The 26,017-nt window shown below is 43.1% G+C and overlaps 1 protein-coding gene across 7 annotated transcripts in view; it reads right to left on the bottom strand.

The window, feature by feature from the left end:
* The window catches only part of Cux1 (cut like homeobox 1), a 307,194-nt gene that overhangs the window by 129,043 nt on the left and 152,134 nt on the right, over positions 1-26,017 (bottom strand). For all 7 annotated transcript variants that reach the window (XM_051204950.1, XM_051204954.1, XM_051204953.1 and 4 more), the window contains exon 3: positions 10,066-10,113. In XM_051204950.1, coding sequence (XP_051060907.1) covers positions 10,066-10,113 — 48 coding nt within the window. The remainder of the gene's footprint in view (positions 1-10,065; positions 10,114-26,017) is intronic.

Consider the following 26,017-nt stretch of genomic DNA (forward strand, 5'->3'; position numbering starts at 1 on the left):
ATTTATGCAGTGCCAGTGATGGATTCCAGCAAAGGTAGGCAGATCTCTGTGAGTTCAAGGCCAGCCTGGTCTACAGAGTGAGTGCTAGGTAGGATAGGCTCCAAAGCTATACAGAGAAACCCTGTCTAAGGAAAGTAATATAATGCTTCCAGAGTAATTGGGCTGTTTATTCTTCTGTGATGCTGGCTTGCCTTAGGAAGCTGTGATTCTTTTATTCAAAGCAGACTGTACAGCTGAAGTTCTGAGAATTATATATAGATAACAAATCAATTTGTATATGAAAGAGCTATAACAATCAGCAGCAAAAATAACTTTTCCCATGGTCCTGGCCATGGTGGTACAACCCCTGCTGCTCCAGCACATGGGAGGTAGAGGCAAAAGGCATGGGGTTCAAGATCATTCTTGTCTACATGCTGAACTGAAAGTCTGCGCTGCAAGAGAAAGCCTCACTTTCTTTCTCTAAAAGACAAAAGAAGTTTGTTTTTTGAATGTACAGGCCAGAGAATATTGTGTAGGAGTCAGCTCTCTCCCTCTATCATGGGGGTTCTGGGGATAAAATTCAGGTCATTAGGCTTTCTGGCAAGTGCCACTACTGTCTGAGCCATGTTTCTAGCCCAAGTTATCTGTCTATTTTTGGATGAGGAAAGTGTGTTTTAGCAAAAATCTGAAAAAAAGATGTTGCCATCAAGATTGAAATGGGTATGAGTGAGAGACCACAGCAGAGGTGTAGGCAAACACCAGAGGAAGAACAGTGCAGACAATCAAACTGGTAATTAACATCCTCACTGCGCTGTTCACAGGACCCTTACACCACCACTGACATTCCATTTTCAGCATGCAGCTGAAGAACTGTGAGGCTGGAGGATTGCTGCCTGTAAGCTCAACCAGAACTGCAAGGGAAGTTACAGAGGATGGAGCACAACACCAACAGCAGGAGTCTGCTGTGATCAGGCTCTGTGCAGAGGCAGTAGGGGCCCACTGCATGCCTCACTCACTAGTTTATTCATTCCTTCATTCCCACCATGAAAACAAAGTGAGGGGCTTCACAATCCCCACCTAGCAGAGGACTTTTGCTTTAGAAAAAACATGGAACGGATATGGAAAAGTATTCCCAGAGGAGTAGCTGCCTGAGGTAGTAAAACAGTTGGTAGAGTGCTGGTCCAGCATGCATAAATCCCTGGGTTCTATCCCCAGCACCTGATAAACTGGTCATGGTAGTACATGCCTGTAATCTTAGCACTGGGAAGGTGGAGGCAAGAGCATCAGAAGTGTATGGTCGCCTTTGGCTACATAGTGAGTTAGAGGCCTGCTTAGGACATCGGAGACCTTATGTCACACAGACAATCACAATGCTAAGCAAAGTTTCACAATGTAAGAACAATATACAAAAATCCGTCCTTTTCTGCAGTTTTAAGGTAAGATATCACTATGCAGCCTAAGCTACTCTCAAACTCACAGTCCTCTTGCCTTTAACCCTCCCTGAGTGAGACTAGGATTACAGATGTGCAGCACCATGCACAGACGGAAGTCACTTCTCTTTATAACACTAACAGTAAGCACCTGAAAGTGACATTAAGAAAAACAATTCCAATTGGGCAGTGATGGTCCATGCCTTTAATCCCAGCCATTGGCAGTTGATAAATTCTGGGGGAGGGAGGAATCATTTTACTCTGGGGGCAGGGCCAATTGGTAGATTGCCCAAGCTCCACAGGATGGCCCCATACACACACTCAGATGGCACTTACTGGAGTCAGTGGACATTAACAACCAAAAAAAAAGAAAAGAAAGGAGGAGGACATTTCAGAGGGAAAGTAAAAGTGTTAAAGGTCTGAGGAAGACTGGGAAGAGCAGACTTGGGACAAATATGATCAAGATACATTGCAAAGCTGGGTACAGTGTCACATTGTCACATGCCTTTAATCCCAGCACTAGCAGGCAGAGGCAGGCTGATCTCTGTGAGTTATACATTGAGTTCCAGGCCAGGTAGACTTAGCTGGTGAGAGAGGAATAAAAGAGAGAGGAAGGGAAGAAATAAGAAAAATACATTCTAAACATAAATTGTCAAATTTCTTTAAAAAGTATGAAATTTTCTCTGAAAACAATAAAACACTGCAAAAAAAAAAAAAAAAAAAAAAAAAAAAAAAAAAAACTAAATAAAATGGAGGTCTTTGCTGAATTGAAGACTTAATATTATGACAAAGGTAATAGCCACAAAGTTGATTTACAGATTCAAGGCACTGCACTCCAAAATCCCAACTGGCTTCATTGCTGAAAATGATAGACTGATCCTGAACTCTGTGTGGAAATGCAAAGACCTCAAAACAAACAAAAAAATCTTGAAACTGGAAAAAGTTGGAAGACTTACACTTTCTAGTTGACAAATTACCACAAACCACATTAACTGTGGCATTGGCATAAGGAAAGCCACATAGATCAATGAAGAGTAAGCAGAGACAACAAGAAATACATCATGATGAACTATTTAGTTTGACAAGAACAATGAGATCATCCAATGGCAGAAAGCGTGTTTTAGTTTTGGAAGTGCTAGGGATTGAACTCATGATTTCACACATGCTGGGCTGGTGGCTCTACCACTGAGACACACACTAGCCCCTCACTGAGGGATTCCAGGCAGGGGTTCTACCACTGAGCCAAACCCCAGCCGCTTATCATGTTTTTAAGTGATCTCTGCTCAAGTTCATTCTGGAATCCTGACTTTTGGGCCATTTAATCCTTGGGGTCAGTCTCATTCATGAGTCAAAGAGACACTGGGAAAAACCTAATGAACATGCAGATGTAGCTTTTGCAAAGGAATATCTGTAGAATCAGGCCTGCTACTGAATGAAATTTGACCGTGTTTGAGAAAATTTATGTGACTAGTATTAATTTTAATTAATTAAATTTAAATTAAAGCCAAGTCATTTTAGGCTTGTAAGGGAAGTAGTATCAGTTTATTTTTATGCCCAACTACTGTTTCCTTTCTTTTTTTCCTTTGTTCCCACACTTCCCTCTTCTCTCAAGCCCCCTTCTTATAGCCTAGGCCAGCCTGGAACTCTCTAGGTAGCTGAGGATGTCCTAGAACTTCTGATCCTCTTGATGCTGGGATCATGTGCTACCACCATGCCAGGTTTATAAACACTGTTTCTAATTCTCATCCAAATCTATTCCATTGAGCCCTCATGTTCATCATTTGAGGTGGCAGGGGCATTGAGAGGTCAGCTGACTTGGCCAAGGTCAAAGTTAGGGGTACTGAGGCTTAAACTATCTAACTTTAGGTCTAGTATTCTTATCCTGATAGCCATGAGCTGGATTAAGTACAGAAGCTGACAGAAGATAAAGCCTTTTCACTGACAGGGCATGTTTTTAATTTTATATAGTAGAGGTGTTACTTCTATCCAGGTAGGTGTCACATCTTCCCATCCATCTGTCCCGTCTGTCTGTCTGTCTGTCTGTCTGTCTGTCTGTCTATCTATCTATCTATCTATCTATCTATCTATCTATCTATCTATCATACTGGCTAGAAATTTGTTGACTTGACGTAAGCTAGAATCATTTATGAAGAGGAACCTCAGTTGAGAAAATACCTCTATAAGACTGGCCTGTAGACAAGACTGTGGGGCATGTTATTGATTGATGATTAATGTGGAAGGACACAACCCACTGTGGGTAGTGTGACCACTGGACAGGTGACCCTGGGTTCAATAATTCAGGCTGAAAAAGACACAGAACAAGACAGTAAGCAGCACTCTTCCATGGTTTCTGCCTACAGGTTCCTTCCTTTGAGTTCCTGTCCTGGCTTCCCTTTATGATCAACTGCAAGCAGTAAGATAAAACCCTTTTCTCCCCAGGTTCCTTTTGGTCATGGTTGGCTATCACAAAAAATAAACTAGAACACCATTTTTCTGTTTGATGCATGCCTCCTTGCCAATCCAAATCCATTCAGTTATCTATTTATTCCATTTCATGTACCTTCTCTATAAACCCATCTAATCCATCCAACCACTTAATCATCCATCCATCCATTCCCATTAATCTATCAAATCATTCACCCATCCCCATTCATCCAGCACCCTCCATCTGTTTTATCATACATCTATTCATTCCCCTTTATCCATTCATCTATCTAGACACACAACCACGTCCATAAACTCTTCCAAACCCACCTACCCACTTATCCAGTTGACCATCCATCCATCCATCCATCAATTTCTCTTTCTTGCATCCTTTATACAATGAGGGTCTACTTTGTATTAAGTACTGTGTAACATGGGACACAGATCACACTGCCATTAAACTCTGTGAAAACACTATCCACACGAATCTTTCTGCCATTGCACATCAAGGCCTAGTTCAGGCATGGCTTGGCACACAGATATCAATGAATCAAAGAAAGGACAGAGGACCTTGTCTTTGAGAACTCATATTCTAGAAGACAGAACACTGACTTGGAGAGTTGTGGCTTGATGAGGCAGGGTTAAAAATCCACCATGAACTGAACAGCGGTAGGGCTGGGGTGAGCCTTGCTTAGATGTCAGAATCACCAAGTAATAAAGAGTCTGATTTCCACATGATCAAGAAGCCAAAATAAAACTGACATGTCCCAAGGTGCCAGGTCTGCCCGGGTTCCCCTGGGTGATGACATGGGTCTCTGGATCACACAGGATCTGACTTTCTGTTGCCTGAGGTTTTAGGTGAACACTACCAATATTACATCACCCTCACTCAGGCTTTCTAAGCTCTCTTTTGACTGTTTCCAACAGGTCAGGCTGAACAAAACTTCTCAAGCATCTTCTATGTGCCTGCCTCTGAGAAGACACCAGAGCCCCTGAATATCCTCCTGGAGGAGCCTGGCTGGTCCTCACTTAACTCTAGGCACAAGGAGACTGCCAGGTGCCTGCTAGGCAGCTGGGAGCCGGATGCACAGGGGTTTCCCAGCTCAGAGACCAAATGACAGCTGGGTAGAGCACACCCCACTTGGATACCCACTGTAAACATCCAAGAAATCTAGTGATGGCTACCGAGAGGACGTTAAAAATAATTACCCTCTGAAAATATTAGATTTGCTCTGGATTGTTCATTACACACAATGGTTTAATAGGACTTTTATTGAATAGCTGCAGAGCTCTGGGCCGAAATCAATTTGCCTTACACGCGGAATTTTGATGTGTGCTGTTGACTTCCCCAACACGGAGCAATTTGTAATAGCTTTGGCTCGCTGTTGTTTTCAAAGCTCCCTGCTACATCACAAGCATTTATTTCTGACCACAAAATTACATTTATTCAACAGAAAGCAGCTCCGGGTCTTTAAGAGGTTAACTTCTGGAGTGCTTGGCTGCTCTCCAGCACTGAGGAGGAGCGCGGGCGCAGTGGCCCCCTGTACACAGGGGCGGCAGCGCCAGGCGGGCGGCCGTGATTAATAGAGTGCTGAGTGCGCGCCTTTCCACATGCGAGCTGCTCAGGCCCCGGCTCCCATAGATCATGGGCTCGGCCTCAACATATCTGACTAAAATTGAATTTGGCTTCTCTCTCAACCGTTCATTTCCTATGTTATGCAAGGTTATATCCTTTTCTGCATGAGCAGAGCTAAACCAGCTGCAGCTTCGGAGGGGAAAATGTGCTTTCAATTACAGAGCTGGCCTACTTGCCTCAACACAGTCCCGCGCGCCTCTAATTGAGCCATCACCCGGCCAACCTCCAGGAGGACCCTGTGCTGGTCGGGCCTTGGAGTTTTGCTCTAAGATCGTTAAAATGCACCATTCCCATTGCCACCTTAACCACAGTGGTCCCTTCCACTACTGAAGAAGGGCCCAGGGCAGAAGGCCACAATAGGAGAAGGTGTTCCTGTGTCTTGTCCTCAAGGTCCCTGGAACTTTCTCTCTACAGGCCCTATGATGTCTCTGATCCTTTAAAAAATTAGTTTTATGACAGGGTCCCATGTGCCCAATCTGAATGTAAATTTGCTATGTACCCAAGGATGGCCTTGAACTTCTGATCCTCGTTTCTACCTCCCAAGTGCTAGAATTGCAGGCTATGTAGCCAGTTAGCATGGGCCACATGTGATCCTGTATAAAACAACATCTTTATAATAACATAATATTTAACATACATAATATATAAATATGTATGAAAAACACTGCATATAATAAATGTATGCAGCTTTTTTGAAACTTACTATGTAGTGGAGGCTGGCTCTCCATTCACCCTGCTCCAACAGGCTGGCCTTGAACTCTGCACCCTCCTGTGTCAGCTCCGGTCTTTGCTTCTGAGGGTAAGCTTTCACTAAGTGTTGTACCCCTTCTCTTACCCATCTGTCTTTTGTTACAGGGAGTCACCCATGAACCTTGCAACAGACAGGACACTTCTTCCCTACCTGACCCCACATGAGGTCAGTGGTGGACACTTAAGAATGTGATAACCATTTGCCTTCCTTGTCAGCATGTCTAAGTCTATAGCTTTACCTGAGCGCCTGACTTTTCTGGGCAAATTAAAACTGATGATGGGGCCTGGGGTGTAGCTCAGTGAAGAGAGCACTTGCCTAGCGTTTAAGAGTCCCATCCAACACTTGGAAAGTGGAGGAAAGGGGGGCCAGGAATTCAAGGTCTTCCTTGGTTATATGGTGAGTAAACCAACCTGGGCTACATAAGACCCTATCACAAACACATCAAGCAAACAAAAGCCAAGCAGCTTTTGCTATGTAATTAGAAATGATTATTTTGTTCTGAAGCAAATATTGCAAATATACAAAAAGACAGACACAGCTGCACCAAACTCATAAACAAATTCACACGCTGTCTCTTGCAAGTACAGTGTTGTAAGGGCTGTCACTGTGTGCTGCAGCACTCTTTTGGCCATGGACTCCAACTATGCAACAACTTAGGTTGTCATCCTTTGATTTATTATTTTCAATTTTTTGAATTTGTCTTCAGGGTTAAGTTTAACTTTAATTATTTACTATTTGTCTTATTATCGGTGCTGGGGATCAAATCTAGGGCGTTATGCACCCATGAAAGATCTTTACAACTGAGCCATAACCCTGCCCCACTCTGCCCCTCACTGAGGGATTCTAGACAAGTACTCTATACTGAGCCATGTTCTCAGTTTTTGGTTGTAAAGAAATTGTTATTAACACAAGTAGGTTTGATGAGTGTTGTTGTAGTCCATAGGCAATTCTTACAAGGTTAAAAAGGGTTCTTTCTAATTATAGCTTGTTAATTTTTGTTTAATCATATAAAAAATTAAAGATATTTATTTTATTCATGTATGTCTGTACTTGAGACTATGTCCGTATACCATATGTATGGCTGATACCTATGAAGGAAGAAAAGAATTCTGGATCCCCTGGAATTGGAGGACAGTTAATTACAAGCTGTCATGTAGACACTGGGTATTGAACCCAGGTCCTCTGCAAGAGCTGCTCTTAACTAGCCCTCATGAGTAGATTTTTATCAAAATATGTTCTTATAGTTAGTGAAATGGTAATTCTCTATTCATCTGGCCATGTTATAAAGTAACATTAACACTATCTTCTGCTATTAAATAAAACAGTATTTTAGGGATATGCCAAGTCTAGTTAGTGGCTTCCACTTACCTTTCTTGGAGCTCCTTAATTATCTATTTACAACTAAATAAGAGTGACTTTGATTTTCCTTCTTGTTCTGTTCTTGTCTGATTCTGACCTCAAGGTTATAGTGGTCTCAGAAGAGCAGTTAGGACTTGTTCATTTTCTATTTTCTAATGGAGTTTTCTGTTTACCCCATCGATGGCTGACAGAACTCTGCTAGAGAGCACTGTGTGCACTCTGTGTTGTATAGTGCTTGGCTCCTGGCATCACTGCTATTATTTTCATCAGAGCAGCCATAACAACTTGCAAGTGACCCTCAAGATTGAGCATAAAAATTGGTATTCCATCACAGAAGGAGTTTTGGAAGTAACTGCACCCTCAGTCACTTCCTCTTGTTCCCAGATGTTTGCATACAATTCTGCTCCAATTGCACATGGCCTTTGCTTTCAGGAGTCACAGGGGAGGGGGTACAAAGACTGTGGAAGTTGGAACTCCGCCTGTATAGCTATGTGGACATCGTTGTCCATTTGGGGTGAGACTCTGGTGTTGTGGTGCTCTGGGGTCACCCAGGCTTCTTGCCTATACTTAGTTTGTAAGCCCAAGAAGTTCATGGGGTCCCCAAGTGGGACTTTGGTGGCCTTATCCTTGGTGCTCTCTATAAGGATTATGATCCCTTGGCTAAGCAATGTACTTCCTTGTCTCCTCTGATGAAGGTGTGGCCTGGAAGGTGTAGGGCCAGGGAGCTACTGGCTTAGGCAGCACTAGTGTGGAGCCTGGGGGAAAAAAAAATCTTAGATGAAAGTTCAAGATCTTATTAAAAGATAAATTAAAGTGTGGAAAATTTGAGCTAAGCAGCAGCTTTTAAAAAGCACAACAGTATAGTTCACATAGTAATAGTAAATATTTATAATTCAAAAAACAACACACATGCTGGGTGTTGGTGGTGCATGACCTTAATCCCAGCACTTGGGAGGCAGAGGCAGGTGGATGGATTTCTATGAGTTTGTGGCCAGCCTGGATTACAGAGTGAGTTCCAGAGCAGACTCTAAAGCTACAGAAAAACCCTATGTCAACTCTCTCTCCATCCCCCCACCAAAAAAGCACACAGTTGATAAACCATTTTACTACTTAAAAAAAAAAAAAAAAAAAAAAAAAAAAAAAGATTAAGAGAATGTAAAGAATGAAAGTAGAGAAATACATCACAGCTTCAGAAGATCAAAAAGATTAAAGAGCTGTGGAGATGGCTCAGGTTAGTTAAGAACATCTATGGCTTTTGCAGAGGACCAGAGTTCCATTCTCAGCACCCACATGGTAGCTCACAGCCACGTATCACTCCAGTGCCATGAGATCTGACCTCTGTACGTCCCCCGTGTGAATATGTCTGTTTGTATTAGACAAGGTCTTGTCATATATAGCATAGGCTGAACTGGAATGCACTATGGAGCTGAAATCTAAGACAAAATCCTCCTGTCTCAGTCTCCCAAGGGCTGGGTGGATTATAAAAGTGTTCTACCAGGCCTGGCTGTGAGGGATTGTTTAAATTACTGTTGGAGTAGACATGATTCAAGTTAGATTGAACGATGAGGTTAACTCCCGCTTCCAATTAATTGTCTGGGCTTGTGAAACAGAAAATTAAGCACAGCAATCAATCAATCTAATTTCAACATGAGTTAAATTTGATGACTTTGCCATAATAATTACATGTAATCGTTATGATTATAAAATTTCAAACTTTTCAATCAAAGACAACAGTTATTATTGGCTTCTTCTAAAGGTATTTCTGATCTACTTTCATCTGAACAGCCTGTCTGTGGGGAAGAGTGAGGTGTCCCTTGAGACATCAGGGAAAGTGGAGGGTGGAAGGGTGTTTCAGGAAGTAGGGAACCCCACATCCACAGCTTCTCACCTGGCCTGAATAAAAAGAAGTGAGCTGAGCGCCAGCATTCATTTGTCTGCTTCCTGAGTGAGGGTGTCACCATCCCTTCCCACCATGATGGACTACTGACTGTACCCTCAAACTGTGAGCCACAATCAACATTCCTTCCTTAAGTTGTCTTTGTCAGGTATTTTGTCAGAGAAGTAAGAAAAGTAACACAGGCTGGAGAGATGGTTCAGCAGTTAAGAGCACTGGCTGTTCTTCAAGAGAATCCAGGTTCAATTCCCAGCACCACAGCTCACAGCTGTCTGTAACTGCAGTTCCAGGGGACCGACACCCTCACACAGACATACATGCAGGCAAAACACCAACACACATAAAAATAAATCTTTAAGCCGGGCAGTGGTGGCACACACCTTTGATCCCAGCACTCGGGAGACAGAGGCAGTTGGATCTTTGTGAGTTCGAGGCCAGCCTGGTCTACAGAGCAAGTTCAAGGACAGGCTCTAAAGCTACATAGAGAAACCCAGTCTAGAAAAACCAAACAGAAAACAAAACAAAACAACCCCCCCCCCACACACACACAAAATGTGGCTTGAGTATAAAGTGAGCATAAAGCTTTGCTTACCTCCCCTTGGAAGCTCTTGAGCAGTGGTGCTACCTGCTTGCGCAAATCCTGGGTAGACAGGAGGTCAGGAAACAGCCATTGGAGGAAAGAGAAAAAGACGAAGAACATTGGTTAGGATTCTTAGGAAGGCTCTGTGCAAATTATCACCACAGAAAATCACAAAGCAAGACCCTGTCCCAAAACAAAACAGTGTAATTTCTAACATGGACATGTTGTATGTCTGGAATATGTACATGTTCACGTGAATGTGTGTGTGCATGTGTCTTCCTCACTTGTTCTCTGCTCAGTTTTTGAGGCCGGGTCTTTCACTGGCCTGGAGCTAAATCTGCTACGCTGTCTGGTCATCGAGGCCCTAGGCCTTCCAACACTAGGATTACAAGCACATGGCCCTACACATGTGGGTACTGGGGATCAAAATTGAGTCCTCATGTTCACATGACAAGGCACTTTATCCACTAAGCCACTTCCCTCATCCATAGTTTCCTAAGGGCTGCATTCATACACGTGTTGCCTTTACTTCTTTGGAGAAACCAATAGTTTTTACTCCTCCACTGGATGATTCCTGTGTTTCTATACTAAGTTCAACGACAAAAAAGCAATGAGATGCATTCACAGGCTTTTTTTTTTTTTTTAAACACACACATTGCTACCTGTGGAGACTAATAGCCCCCAAAGATATCTTGAGACCTGTGAATACATGAACTGACACAGGAAAGTGACATTGCAGCTGTGAGTCAGTGAGAGACTCCTGGACCATCTAGGTGGGACTAATGTCATTAGAATGCTCAAGAGAAGCACAGGAGTCCTTCCAAGAGGGAGTCAGGAGAGAGCTCAGGCACAGAAGCTGAGATTGGGAGGACAGGGAGATGTGGGGGCCTGGCCAGATGACAAGTATAGCCTGGCAGAGTTGGCACAGGCTGGAACGAGACCTCCCCAAAGCGCCTGGAAGGAATGCAGCTTTTGCTGGCACCTGCATGTCCACCTCGTAAATCCTGTTCTGGGTTCCCATCCTCCAGCAGTGTCAGTGATGTATGCCTGTTGTTATAAGCAGATGGTAGCAACAGGGAATAAAACATTATTCTGTTCAGCCCACCGCCCATTCCAGAAAGACAGGACAAAAATCTAACAGTAAAGGACAAAAGAAGATTAAAAACAAAAGATTTGTGTTTCTTGGGTTTTGTTTGGTTTTTGAGACAAGGTCTCATGTAACCCAGGCTGGCCAGGAACTCATTATGTATATAGCCCAGGATAACCTTGAACCTCCATTTCCCAAGTGCTACAGCCCTACTTACAGAAAAGAAGTTAATTTTATTCATTTATCATTTTGTGTATATCTGTGCACCTACTTTGTTTATCTTTGCACCTGCAGGCAGATGCCCACAGAGGTCAGAAGAGTGTACTGGATCTCTTGGAACTAGAGTCACAGGTAGTTGTTAAGTCACCTGTGAACAGAAACCTCTGCAGAAGCAGCAAGCACTTTTAACCACCGAGTCATCTCTCTAGCCCTGAGCTCTACTTTCAACAAAATTATAAACGAGGATTGGATGTAGTGGAACACACTTGTAATTCCAGCACTTGGTACAGTGGGAATTTCAGAAGTTCAAGGTCAGCCTGAATTATGCAGGAATGAACAGTACCCCCCCAACTGATATTTTACAATCACTTTACTATTAAGTCTTAGTATACTGGATATTTGCTACATGGCTCTGTTGGGAGGAGACACAGGGCCTGATGGCATGCCCTTTGCTTCAGGTGGTTGACCACCTCTGTCAATGGCAGCTCAGGCCAAGATACGCATTTACAAATTAGTACTCTCCTTGAGGGAGAGTAAGTGGGCAAAGTTAAGAGGCTTCAAAGAAATCTAAGAGAGGCAGGAGGATTCTGAGTTAAACAGAGGCATACCCAAGAGGAGGGTGTTACTTCTATAGAAAGCTGCAGAGCTCAGGACCAAGGAAAGATGAGATGTAGCAGCTGGGAAGCTCCAGGGAACAAAGAGCAGCTGGAGAAAGTTTGGAAGCTGCCACAGCAAATGTGTAGAACATTTAGTTAAAGCACCAGGGGAAAGGACAGGGAGGAACAGGGCCAGGCCCGACAGTGCTAGTGGAATATCCAGTCTGTACTGGGCACCAGCAGTCCTTAACCTTTGCCCAAAGATCCCACCCACACCATGGCCTGGCAAATTGAACAGAAGGAAGTCCACATCCTTAGAAAGGGAAGGAAACTCGTCTAAGGTCATGGAGCTGGATGAGTTAGGGTCTGAACTCAGGCTCTCTCTCTCTCTCTCTCTCTCTCTCTCTCTCTCTCTCTCTCTCTCTCTCTCTCTCTCTCTCTCTGACTCTCTCTCTGTCTGTTTTGCCTGCATATGTGTGCCATGTGCATGCACTGCCTGAGAAGCCTAGAAGAGGGCAACCTTTTTGATATTAAAGCCAGATGTACACCTGTGTGCACACAGGTGCATGTGCACCCCTACCCTTCCCAATGGCTGATGGGAAGAAGAAATGACTATATATTCACACGTCACACACAAACTGACACAGATGCACTTCAGCTAAAAGTCAGCCGTTCTAATTTTATTTCTTGGCAGTTTGAGAAATGCCTTATCTCAATCTGCCGCCTGCAAATATTATCTGGTTTGTTACTAAACTAAGGAGAGAGACTCAAAGCTGCTCAGTTCTGGCCCATGGGACTCTGTCACCATCAGTTAGCACGGACAGGAAATGATTTATCCTCTTTTTAGAGCATGGTGCCCTTTGTGTTCTAGACAGCCGCTGAAACCACAGTCTCTGCCGCTTCTGGTCTTGGGTCACCATTGTTGCAACCCTTCGTGACAATTGCCAACTGAAGAAAGGTGGGGTTCAGGTCTATTGAAACCACACTAGAATGAGTGATTGAATTGGTAACTGACACCTGTTTAAAAATTCCAACAACAGGGCTGAACACTTAATTGAGTTATGGGTTTTTCAGTGTTATCAATTTTATTCCATCTTGTACCACTCACTGAACAAAAAGCAAAACCGGTTGTAATAACAGAAAGTGATGCTCTTGTGTATGGAGAGATGGTTGTCAGTTAGCTGCTTGCTGTGCAACCATGAAGACCTGAGTCTGATCCCTAGCTCTCTGGTAAAAAGCTGGTCACAGAGGATCCTCAGGCATACTGGGACTCACTGAACCCACAAGCTAGTTAGAGACCATGTCTCAAAAAAGATGGAAAGTTTCTGGGGAATGACATGAGGTTGATCTCTGGCCTCTACATACTTGACCACCTGTAATCACAACAAATATTCACATACAAATACATACAGTAAATAATTTTTTAATTAGGAGAAAGTAATGCCTTTGAAGAGATTACTATCAGATGTCTGTTGGAAAAGAATAAAATGATTCGTTTGGCCTTCTCTTCTGAGTATATAGCAAAAAACGTGACATTACCAGAGAAACTTCTATGTAGAAACAATTTTCATTATTTTGGGCTGGAGAGCTGGCTCAGCAGTTAAGAGTACCTGTTGCTCTTACAGATGACTTGGATTTTATTCCCAGCATCCACACGGTGGCTCACAACTATCTGTAACTCTAGTCCCAGGAGATCTGAAGCCCTTTTCTGGCCTCTGCAGGCATCAGGCATACACATGTTGCACATACATGCATGCAGAAAAAAACACTCCCATATATAAATAAAAAATTAAATAAATCTTTTTTAAAAGTTGGCAGAGATAGTCATTCAGGCTTAAAAGGAAGAGACAAAATACAAAGAATGGTCTGACTATGTTTGTAGTCCTGCATTTAGGAGGAGTGTGGGGGCTCATAAACACATACTCAAACGACCTGGGTTTTTTGTAGTCACTGGGAGGCTCTGTCCCCTCTTTGGAGTCTTGGGTTACTAATCCCTTGTGACATCTCTCCTGCTCCCATCCCATCATGCCTCCTGTTTAAGTGTTACCTCTAGATTCAGATTTACCTTACACAGGATAGGGGCTTGCCTTTCTTTCTTTGTTCCTTAATCTCAGCTCATATTTTCTTCCTATGTCTGGGTATTGAAAAGCTGGGATGTGGCTTAACCTAGGTAAAAATGGAAGAGAGACTTGCACAAAGGACCCTCAGAAATGTCCAGAGTGAGGTGACATGTCACATAGCTACACAGGACTGGAAAACATAATTTCCTTATGACTTTATGAAGCCTTTACTTTGCCTTCATTATCCAAACCTCAAAGTAAGAAAATTCTGAGTCAGGCATGGTGGTGTGGACTTGTGGTCCCAACACTGGGGAGGCAGATTCCTGGGGCCTGCTGGTCAGCCAGCCTAGGCTACTCAGAGATCTCTGGGTCTGGAGGAGACCTGGTATCCAAAAACAATGTGGATAGCTCCTAGGGAATGACACCTGACTTTCACATGAGTGGCTAACCCCCAACACACACACACCACATAAGGGAAATTCTGACAGAAAATGTCTTACTAGGAGATGGCTTGGCAGGTAAATGGGCTTGCTAACAAGCCTGGTGACCTGAGTTCAACTCCAGGGTCTGTATGATGGGAAGAAAGAACTCTTGCAAATTCTCTGACCTTCACACACAGATATGAAAGACATAACTTTTTAAAAAGGAAAATGTCTTAAGTATGTGTTCAAAGTATATATAAAATTTGTATGTTTATTATTATTATTGTATGTGGGACTTTTTGACTACATGTTGTCTGTGCACCATGTGTGCCTTGTATCTAAGGACGCCAGAAGAGGGCATCAGATGCCCTGAAACTGAAGTTCCACACAATTGTGAGTTGCCATGTGGGAGCTAGGACTTGAACCCAGGTCCTTTGGAAGAGCAGCCATTACTCTTAAATGTGGTTATCTCTCCAGTACCTAAAGCACATTGTTTATATAGTATACTGTGTTAAAACTGATAGCACCAAATGCAAGACATACCATTATTCTAAACTGCAGGAAGAGAAACAAGTGCTTGTATATTTGAGTGGTCATTATCATATTTACCGTGATTCTGAAATGGACAAAACACATACAAATCTAAGTATTGTAGCAGCCAAAATACAATTTATTCCAAAATGAAATAAGGTACAAATAATAGGCCCCAAGTCATTGATTGTTTTTGTTTTTAAACAATTATAGTACCTCCTATTTTAGAGACTATTATGATATTAAGTTTTTTAAAAAGTAAGGGTCCTGGTCTTCTGAGACACATACTCAAGTATTTGTGGCCTGATTTACGGGGAGGAATGAAGGGTGATAACAGCAGGAGAGAAGCGGTTGGTGGCTGTTGTAACAGGTGTGATGAATCTCAAGAGGGTGGTGCTACTTACTTTGTCTCGTGAATATTTGAAATAAGATCAATTATCTCTTTCTGAGATGCTAAGCCTTCGGCTGAGCAATCACAGAACTGGCAGAAAGCGTTACGAGAGGGGGCCAGGGCTGCCCTTTGAAGCCACCGTCTCTGAACTAGTCAGTGCAAAGTGCCAGTTGTCAAGTTCACCTGGCAATGTCAGAGTCATGCAAACCAACACTCATACCACCTGTCCTGCCTATCACAAGAGAACTCAGGACTTTCCACCCACCTGGGAAAGTGCTGATATTTGGTAGAAATCTCTCTGGTGAAGAGTGGCCATAACATTGTTGATTACTAACAATCGGTGAACATTTCACTTAATTGGCTTACAGTACACTACACACCCATAATCCCAGGGTTAGGGAAGCTGAGGCAGGAGGGTTGAAAGTCAAAAGTTGAGGTCAGCCTAGTGTAAATCATGAAACTATATCTGAAAATAAAATTTTTTTAAATAAAAAAAGGGAAGTTTGATTGTCTACCTGGGGATGTAGGGTCATTTCACACAATGCTTGCCTAATAAGCACAAAGCTCTGGGTTTGCTTCCCAGCACCACACTCCAGCTATGGTGCACACCTGCAAACCCAGCACTCAGGAGGTGGAGGCAGGACGACCAGTTTAGGGTCCTAAATAGGATGTTCTTAGGCCCAGCTTGGGCTATAGGAGACTGTCTTTAAAAAAGAAAGAGGGGAGAGGACAGGGAAGGGAACTGGCAGCCTCTTACTTTACTTGGAGTGTCTGCTTTAGTGAGACATCAAATCTATGGCTGCCCAGACCCCAGCTCTAGGAGAACAATGTGAGCCTGAGAAGAGGAGGTAGAAATGGCGGAAGCTTCTTCCTCCACAGGGCCTCCTGTCCTCTGGCAGTGGCTGCGGGTGTAGGGCTGGGCTCTCCTGGCCTTCCTTCCAGTGCTCAACACGTGGTCTCCAGGCTCCTTCCTCTGTCCTGGACAATGCACTTCTGGCAGCTGTGCTAAGTCCCTGTTGTGTCTCCAGTGCCATCTCATTTGTGAGTCACACTGCACAGGGTTTGTCCAGAAGGAACTACTGGAGTACCTCTCTAGAAGAGAAGGAAGGAGTGGGGTTCTAGTACTTGTCACAGCGGACAGTGCACCTATCAAATCCTAGTGCTCTTTACAAACACAGAAAGCATGGCTAGGGATGGAGCTTGGTTGGCAAAAAGCCTGTGTAGCATGCATGAAGCCCTGTGTTCCATCCCTAACACCATAAAAGTCAGGTGCAATGGTGCATAGCTGTAAACCTAGCACTGGTGAGGTGGAGGCAGGAGGACTAGGTCTTTGTAGCAAGTTCCAAAACACACACACACACACACACACACACACACACAGAGAGAGAGAGAGAGAGAGAGAGAGAGAGAGAGAGAGAGAGAGAGAGGGAGAGAGAGAGAGAGAGAGAGAGGCCCCCCAAATAAACCTCAGATTCCAGAACATGCCAGCCGGTGCCAGGTAGGAACAATTTAAACAGAATGATTTCTTTTGAAATCTAGTCATTTCTAAGTACAGATTCATTTCAAAAATATGAATTCAGCATTTATAAGTACAAAAAAGCAGAACACATGCAAAGTTAATACAGCCCTTTAACAAAGAACAGCTTCTTGAAAAAGTAACAGCAATTCAACCCTCTTCCTAAAAAGTAACAACAAAACTGCCCCCCCACAAGCCCCACTTTTCCTTCTTGTTGTGTGTGTGGGGGGCAGACAGACCACAGGACCTTATTATGTAGCTCATGCTGGCCCCCAACTTATGATCCTCTTGCGCTGAGATTACAGGCCTGGACCGCTAAACAATAATAAGCGACCTGCTGTCTGTCTTAAGAAGTAAGTCATCAGCCTTTACAACAACAGCCTCCACGAGTTTTTGCCCAATCCATGAAGATGCAGAGCATCACAGTTCCCTGAGAAGGGAAATTAGCTCCAAGCACTTACTCCTGGTGTCATCTATGACACCCGTGACCCCCTTTATTGACATAGCCAAGAACCCAGACCCAGTGTGAAGCTTGTGAGTGGAGGCCAGAGGTTGATGTTGAGTGTCTTTCTCGGACACTCTCTACTTTAGCTTTTGAGGCAGGGCTTCTTGCTGAACCCGGAGCTCACAGATTCAGCCAGACTGGCTGCCAGCAAACTCCAGGGATCCTCCTATGTATGCCTCCTCAGTTCTGGGATGCAGGCAACTATTACCATGAGGTCTGGAGATCAATGTAGGTCCTCATGCCTGTGTGGTAAGCACTCTACCAACTGAGCAATCTCCTCGGCCTCCAGGTATGAGGTTCTTAAAGCAAGATATTCTCTATGATACTTCGATTGCAGAATTCAACTCAAAGAGAGTTTGGTGAAAAGTGAAGTTTCCGCTTGTCCCAGGACACAGGAACCTTCACTTCTCATCTCATCATCTGAAAGTGAATGGTGTGGCTATTGATGGGCATCAAGCTTTCGGCTGCTTCTATAGATGAGTACATATAGAGGAGTGGTTTTAAATGGCATTTAAACTGGGGTGTTAAATAAAAAATTTCTCTCTACAACAGCATCCAGTATGGCCTGGCAGCATCTCAGAGAATTTAGTTCACAGATTTGCGAAAATTCCATTAGCTTTAATTATTTATCAGCAGTCGAGTTAGATTACAGTTCTTGACCTATTTTCACAGTGGATGGGCCACCCAGCAATGGAACAGATGAATAGTCTTTTTCCTAAACTGAAATAATAGAAACCTACTTTAAAGAAAGAATGAAACCCCAAACATGTAATTACCACGATGCAGACCCTGCCACATTGCCTTTGTCTCGGAATAAAATGTACATCTTTGTGAGGTTTTGGTTATTAAATAAGATTATCTTGAAAAGGAGAAACTCACTCATGCTATAATTTATTCCCATTTAAATTTCTTTGCTCCATTTAAAGCATTCTGTGTCCTGGTGGAAAGTTTCAAATGTGATAGATGTGAGTTTAGCACTGTCCCAATAACACTGGGTGATGGGAGGCCCAGCATGCTAGAGCCAGAGAATGACTGGAGAAGGTATGGAGCACTGGTGGCTAAGTGGTGAAAGCCAGTCAGTGAGGGACATAAAGAACAGAGATACTGTGCGTTCCCAAGCAATAGCAGCTCTGCCAGCCTCACTGGCTGAAGAACCAGGGTCATTTATGTCTAACTCATAACACCAGATCTGAACATAAACAAATTAAGGAGAAGGGGATGGTTCTAGATAGGCATAGGTCACACTGTAACAGAATGACTGGTAGGTGCATGCAGCTGCTTGGACTATTGCAGAACCCAAGTGTTAGAGGCAAGAGTTCCGTTAGCTAGTGTCTATTTACTATTTTGCCATTTCTGTACATTTTCTCAAAGGCAGATTTTTTCTAGAAGCTCTAATATCCTTACTCCAATACTGTTACTAACTTCTGCATTCATTTCTAACATGGCCAACACTGATAGATCTTTCCCTCCCTCCCTCCCTTCCTTTTAAAGACAGTATCTTGATATGGCTGGCTTCAAACACACTATATAGCTGAAGATGACCTGGAATTTTGATCCTGCTGTTAGTCCTCTTGAATGTTGAGATTACAGGTATGTACCACCATGCCTGATTATGGAACTCCGTGCATTATACATACTAGGAACCCACTCTACCAATTGAGCCACATCCTAACCCCTATTGCTCTCAATTTAAAGAAAACAAAATGCTGAGAAATGGCTATTTCATCTGAGAACTAATGGCTGTTGGGGAGGTCAAGACCATGTTTCTACTCTGAGGGCCTATATGCAATACAAACAAGAAGTCAGATGTTTAAAAGCATCTGTAGTCTAGCATTCCTATATGGGAGGGTGTGGAAACACTGGCCCGTCTCTGCCCAGCTCCCAAATCCTTGGGTTCAAGAGTAGGCACATACTGCAGATAACTTGGTAGACAGAGGTTGGGACAGTAAGGAAGAGGAAGCAACCTCAGACCCCTGTGACTAGATCTCCAAATGAGTCTCATTTTCATTTCAGTTCATTCCAACATTCTTCAGTTTTCTCTGTCTTTTCTTCTTTCAGTGTGCACTGTGTATTGTGCATTTATAGGTGTAGGTACCCAGTGGATGTGTGGGAGGTTAGTTGCCATTATTTAGAAGCCATTTACCTTGTTTTTTGAGACAGGGTCTCTTACTGGTTTGGAGTTTACCAATTGGGCTAGGCTGGGATCAGGGACCCACCAATGTCATCTCTTCAGTGCAGGGAGTGTACATGTACACCACCATATCTGTTTTTCGTTTGTTTGTTTTTTTTAATGTGGGTATAGAGATCAAACTAAGGTCCTTGTGCTTGCACAGGAAACATTTGACCAAAGGAACCACTTTTCCAGACTTCGTCTGGGCCACTTTCCAAATAGATGGTCAATTCTAAACTTTTACTTGTATTTCAGAATTATAAAAATATTGCTTTGAGTTTATCAAAGGCAGGGTTCACACATTCCTTACATTTTCTTCAGAGACCATTTGAGTGTTCACTATGAGCACTGATTGAGAGATCCTGGTCCCTTCCCCTCAAACACCTCATATCTTGGTAAGAACAAACCCCAGATTAAGGTACCTGGCAGACTTCAGGGCTCTTTGCTAATGGAGTTCAAGGAATATAATGGGCGAATGAACAAAGATGCTCCTGCCAGATTGGCTGCAAAGTGGGCCTCTGTGTGAGGCAAGGGACAGTCTCTAAAGGAGCCTTTTACAAAGGTTGTCACAGGAACCAATCAGGAAACTTGACTCCTCCTCTCACCAGACATACCCACTGTGTAATTTATATAGGACCTTAACACTGCCCCCCCCCCGAAATAAAAGTGATTTAAAGGTTAGAATGCAGATTAATCCCTGGCTTAGCTAGCATTTTTGCTTCTAGGAATCTATCCCTAACACTGACAAGAGAAGTAAGAAAAATTTATGCACAAGAATGGTTAAGCAATGTTTAGGGAGGGAAAAAACTAGCAACAGTTTAGATTCTACAGTGGAGTCACTTACTGAAGATAAGCTAGTTTGCAGTATAGCAGCATATTTGGAAATTGATAAAATTGTGTTTTCAACAATCTGCAAATACTGTTGAATCAAGTGAGTAGTTTACGTTTGTTTTTGAGACAGGGTCTCTTGTAGGCCAGCTGGCTTCAAATTCACTATGCAGCCAAGAAAGACCTTCAATTTCTGATCATGCTCTCCATCTCCTGAACTCTGGGTTATGTCATGTGCCACCACACTTGGTTACATGGTGCCAGGGATAGAACACAGGCTTTGTGTATGCTAGGCAAAAGGGCACTAGGATACAGGCCTGGCACCAATTTCTCTTTCTTCAACAGACATCTGCTGGAGAGACAAATGTTTGCAGCCAGGAACGTTATTGCCTGCCTGCAATCCCAGCATTCAGGACATAGGAAGGTAGGAAGTTCAAAGTCAGCCTTGGTTATATAACTAGTTTCAGAAAAGCTTGGGTTATTTGAGACCCCATAGCAACAAACAAACAAACAAAAAAATTAGTAAGTTCCTGTACCTCCTAAGTGTTTGTTTTAATTTTTATTTATGTTCATGTGTTGAATTAGTTACTTTCTCAGTACTGTGATAAGGCAGTATATGACAAATGCAACTTATAAAATATTTAACTGGTTTATGGTCCCAGAGGGTTGGAGACTTTAATGGTGAGTGAAAGTATGGTAACCAGAACAGCTGAGAGCTCATATCTCAAAACTGCAAGCCAGGGGCAGAGAGCACACTGGGAATGGCAGGAGTCTTCTGAAATCTCAAAGCCTGCTCCTACTGACAGACCTCCTTTAATAAGGCCATCCTCCCTAATCCTTCAACAGTTCCACTGAGACCAAGTATTCAAACATGAGCCTATGTGGGCCATTCTTATTCAAACTACCACATGTATGTTTGTGTACGTGTGTGCAGGTTCCCTGAGGCCAGAAGATGTTGGATTCCCTGGAGCTGGAACTTGGCTGTTGTGAGCCATCTGATATGGGTGCTGCTAACCAAACTCAAGTCCTCTGGAAGAACATCAAGTATAAACCGTTAAGCCATCTCTTTAATCCCCTAATTGTTTTAAAATAGGTAGTGATCATGAATAAGAAGATAGTGAAGATAAGAAACCATGCCCAACAGCTACAAAGCCAATGCAAAATCATATATTTACTTACAACATTTGTTATTTATTTACTTATTTCACAACTCATTTTCAAGGTATGACTTTTATGGATTATGATGTCACAATATCAAAGGTTATACAGGCTTGAAAGCCACATGCTAATACTTATTTTTAGGATATGGCTGGTTTAATTCTTTATGCTGTATGCATATTTCTATGATAAGCAACCCTACTTTTATCATCAGAGGAACAAATCTCAGGAGACAGTGTAGAAAATTTGAAACACCACAAACCAACATCTAAGGAACAAAGACAGTACCCACACAGCTCCAGTATGAACAGACAGAGGGTATCAATATTCAGCAGACAAATCTCAAAACAAGGACAGGACATTGTGAGTGAGTGAGTGAGTGAGTGAGTGAGTGTGTGTGTGTGTGTGTGTGTGTGTGTGTGTGTGTGTGTGTGTGTCTTAAAGGAAGACTGAAGCATAGCTCAGCAGTAGAACATTTACCTAGAATCCCCCAGTGAGGAGATGGGGACAGGGTTCAGCCTAAGAACTGTTTTGTAGTATTGCCAGAGCCTTGGGTTCAATCCCTAACAATCACAAAAACAAACAAACAAACATTTATGTAACTTAAAGTCAGATCTCAAACATGCTCCTTCCAGATCTGGTCTCCATTTTCATTGCTTCCACAGCTAAAAGCCCAGCCTCAATTTTATCCATCACTTATTTGTGCATCACTTTATAAAAGGAAGATACATGGGGAGGGGGTTCCTTTGTCTTGGCTTAATCATGAATACATACTGTTTATTAATATTTAGTAGTTTCACACAGCTGCTCAGGAGTAATTAATAATAAACGATGAGCAAATCTCCTTGCAGACACAATGCTTACTGCACACGATCAAAAAGAGGCTGGATCCTAACTAGGTGCCCAGTGGCCCATGTGCAACCAGCAAGTCTGCAGAGATGGAATCTAAATGAGGTCTGTTTGCACATGACTTTCCCCTATTTCCTTCTAGTCCCATTTCTTATAGAAAATAACACAGAGCCAGCTACTGGCACAGGAAACGCAGACCATAATTTCTTAATTTCTAGATGGAATTCCTTATGCCACATGGATGGCCTACAAAATGTCTGATGAAGCAGGCAACTAAGGACCAGAAATCTTTGAAAGCAGCTTTTGCAACTATCTGAAGATGTTCAGAAGCATCTCAAAGGATGCCTGCACCTAGCACTGGGAGGGAAAAGAAGACCTTCAAGGCACAATGAAGCATCCTGATCCTGGTCCTCACCCTGGGTGCTGCATGCAGCTAAGAAGCGAATCCACTTCCATTTTATCCAAGAAGGTCCCTTTTGGGACCTCCAAGAATCTGCTCCTCAGTTTCATCCAGTGTTATTCAATAGGTATACTCAGAGAGCCCACAGACTAGGCAGCTGAACTTTACCATGGTAGGTAAGGGTGGAGAGGAAAGGCACACTCTAGAACATTCTCAGTTCAGCCTCTAAAAATTTGTAGTCTACTAACTTTTCACTACTGTGTCTCATTATCCACGGGGGATTGGCTTCAATCCTGGACCCATCTGACACAACATCATTGGATGTTGAAGTTCACACATAAAATGTACTTACATAGAACCAAGTTGTGCATATGCACACAGTGTACTCACTGAACCATATTTTAACTCCTATTTTGTTGAGATTTTGGGGATGGAACTCATGGACTTACCCAAGCTAGACAAATGCTCTACCACTGAGCCATGCTCTCAGCCTTTCATTGAGAAACTCTAGGCCAGTGTTATACAGCTGCACACTAGCCCCAGCCCTGAATTGTCTCTAGATAACTTGCAATACTTGTCATAGTAACAATGCTATGCTTCTAGCTGTTATATTATATCATTTTGGGAATAATCACAGCAAAAAGAAAAAAACCCTGCCACTAGAAATGAGAATTTCCCTCAGTATTTTTAATTCATATTCGATTATATATGTACACAGAACTTGAAGGCATGGGGGTGTCAACTACATAAAGAGTCATTTAAAAGCATTAAGAAAAAGTATAATATTTAACAGAGAAAATGGCTTTAAAATACTTTCGAAGGCAGGGTGTGGTGGTGCATGCCTATAATCCTAGAACCTGGGAGGTTGAATCAGGAGGATCATGACTCTAGAAAGCCTGGGCTACCTAGAGAAATTTCCCAAGGAGGGAGGCACAATTATAAAGAATAATCAAATACTTTAGGAATTCCTTTTACCACCTCTCTTGTGCCTCTTAAGCAAGAGTAGGTTACAGGCAGTCTTGAGATTCTCTCTTGACTACTCAGCCTGGCGTCTGTACAGTGAATTAGTTCAGCAAAGAAACTCAGTGGAAGGCTTCAGCCTGCTGTCCAAAGCCGCCTGACTGGCTGGATGAGTCATACATAAGTTCATAGATGTCAAAAGCAGCTGCCCAGACTTTTCTTTTATTACCATATACGGCTAATATAGATCCACTTATCTCCAACCATCATTCAGTGGAGCTTCAGCAATTTCCATACCTTATCGTCTCTCTTCAGAATTTCACCATCCACAACTCTGGCGCATAAGACTGTGCACCCAACCAGAGTACCTAAAACCACCACCCTAGGCTGCCAAATGTGTGCATGGCTAAGTGTTTGAATAAGGTCAAAGTACAGGGCTAAGTGTTTACATTCCAGAGACATCAAAAGAGAATAGCACAGGGCAGTAAGGATTCAAAAGCAATTTCACCTGAGTAGTGTCCTCCACCACCACACTGTGTTTGTATCACATACTCAGGAATAGTCTAAAAAAAATTGTGGTTGGAAGGGGTTATGTTTTGATCTATTCTCTACTTAAATGACAAAAATATTTTCAGTTTCCTACTAGCTGCAGAACTATAGCTCAGTTGGTAGAGTGCTTGCCTAGCATGATGAAGCCGTGTGTTCAATTTGTAACTCTAATAAACCTAACATGGGGCAAACACCTATAATCCCAGCACTGGGAAGGTAGAGGCAGAAGGACTGAGAGTTCAAGGTCATTCACCCTCTGCTGCACAGTAGAAGCCAGACTAGGATACTGGAGACCTTATCTGAGCAACAACACAAGGATCCAACCAACCAATTTAAACAAAACAAAACAAAAACCCTACAAAACAAACAAACAAACAAACAAACAAACAAAAAAAACCCAAAAAACCCTCCTACCTAAACATAACCCTCCCCCAGCTGATCATCCAATCCAAAAATTATTAAGGATTATCTAAGAAAATGTTCCATTCATGGATTCAATCAATAAATTTCTATGAAGTCAAACATAGCCAAGCAAAGAAATGCATCCTTAGGACTCTCTCCCACTTCCAGCAGATGGGAGAACAGACACCCGTTCCCAAAATGGCCAGCAGTTGACACTTCATGACCCCCAACCGTGCCTCCTGGGCGTTCAACCAGGGATGACACAGCAGAGAGGCCTAATCAGTCTTGCCTTGTACTTTCATTTTCTTATTCTCCCATGAAGCAAATGGAAAATCCTTAGCTACAACCTTCGAAAGCTACAAGGACCTATAAAAAGCAACTATAGATAGCTGGTAATACTGAAATCCAAGCCCTAGGCATCTAGACATCTACTCTGAGGTGCAGCTATTTATGTCTACCTAGGGCTCCCCGAGACTAGAGTAAAAAGGAACTAAGGCATAGTTAGCATGGTGGTGCATGCTTGTGAACCCTGTACTCAGGAGGCTTTGAGGTCAGCTTGGGTTACAGCACTGAAGAATACTGTCCTCTGCTTACGATGTGGCCATTTCTACCTTGTAATCAGAGCAGCTAGGATTGATCTAACATAAGATTCTCGCAAGACTGTGCATCCTGAGCTGGAGTTGTAGTTCAGCTGGAAGAATGCTTGCAGGAGGCTCTAGGTTTAATTCCCAGCACTGCATAAACTGGTGTGTTGACTTACAGGACTGTAATCCCAACACTTCAGAGGTAGGGGATGAAAAAAGTCAAGGTCATCCTTGGACTTAACCAGTTTCTGACCAACTTAGGCTACATGAAATCCTGTCCCAAGGAGAGAAGTGTCACCAGGACCCTCACCTTAGATTCCAGTCACTCTCTCCTTCCTGTCCCCTACTCTCCCCCCCCCCCCAGCACTATATGCTCCATCCCAGCTTCCAATCACAACACAGAGGGCCTTTTTCAGACAGACATTTCCAGAGGATCATGAGGCATGCTAGCTTGTGCCCAGAGAGGGTATATTCAGGGCTGGAGGAGTAGTCCTGCTAGTTCAGGGCTTACAGTTTCATTCCCAGCACCAAATAAACTGGGCATGGTAGCACACACCTGTAACCTCAGCAAGCAGGAGGGAGAGGCGGGAAGATCAGAAGTTCAAGATCATCTTGAGGTACACAGTGACTTTGAGGCCCCTATGGAATACATGAGACCTTGTCTCAAGGGTGTGGGGGGGGGGGCAGGCAGAGCAGTGGGATGGCTCAGTGGGTAAAAGTACTTGTTGCTAACCCTA

Source organism: Phodopus roborovskii, unplaced genomic scaffold (genome assembly GCF_943737965.1).
Source record: "Phodopus roborovskii unplaced genomic scaffold, PHOROB, whole genome shotgun sequence".
Classification (NCBI taxonomy): domain Eukaryota; kingdom Metazoa; phylum Chordata; class Mammalia; order Rodentia; family Cricetidae; genus Phodopus; species Phodopus roborovskii.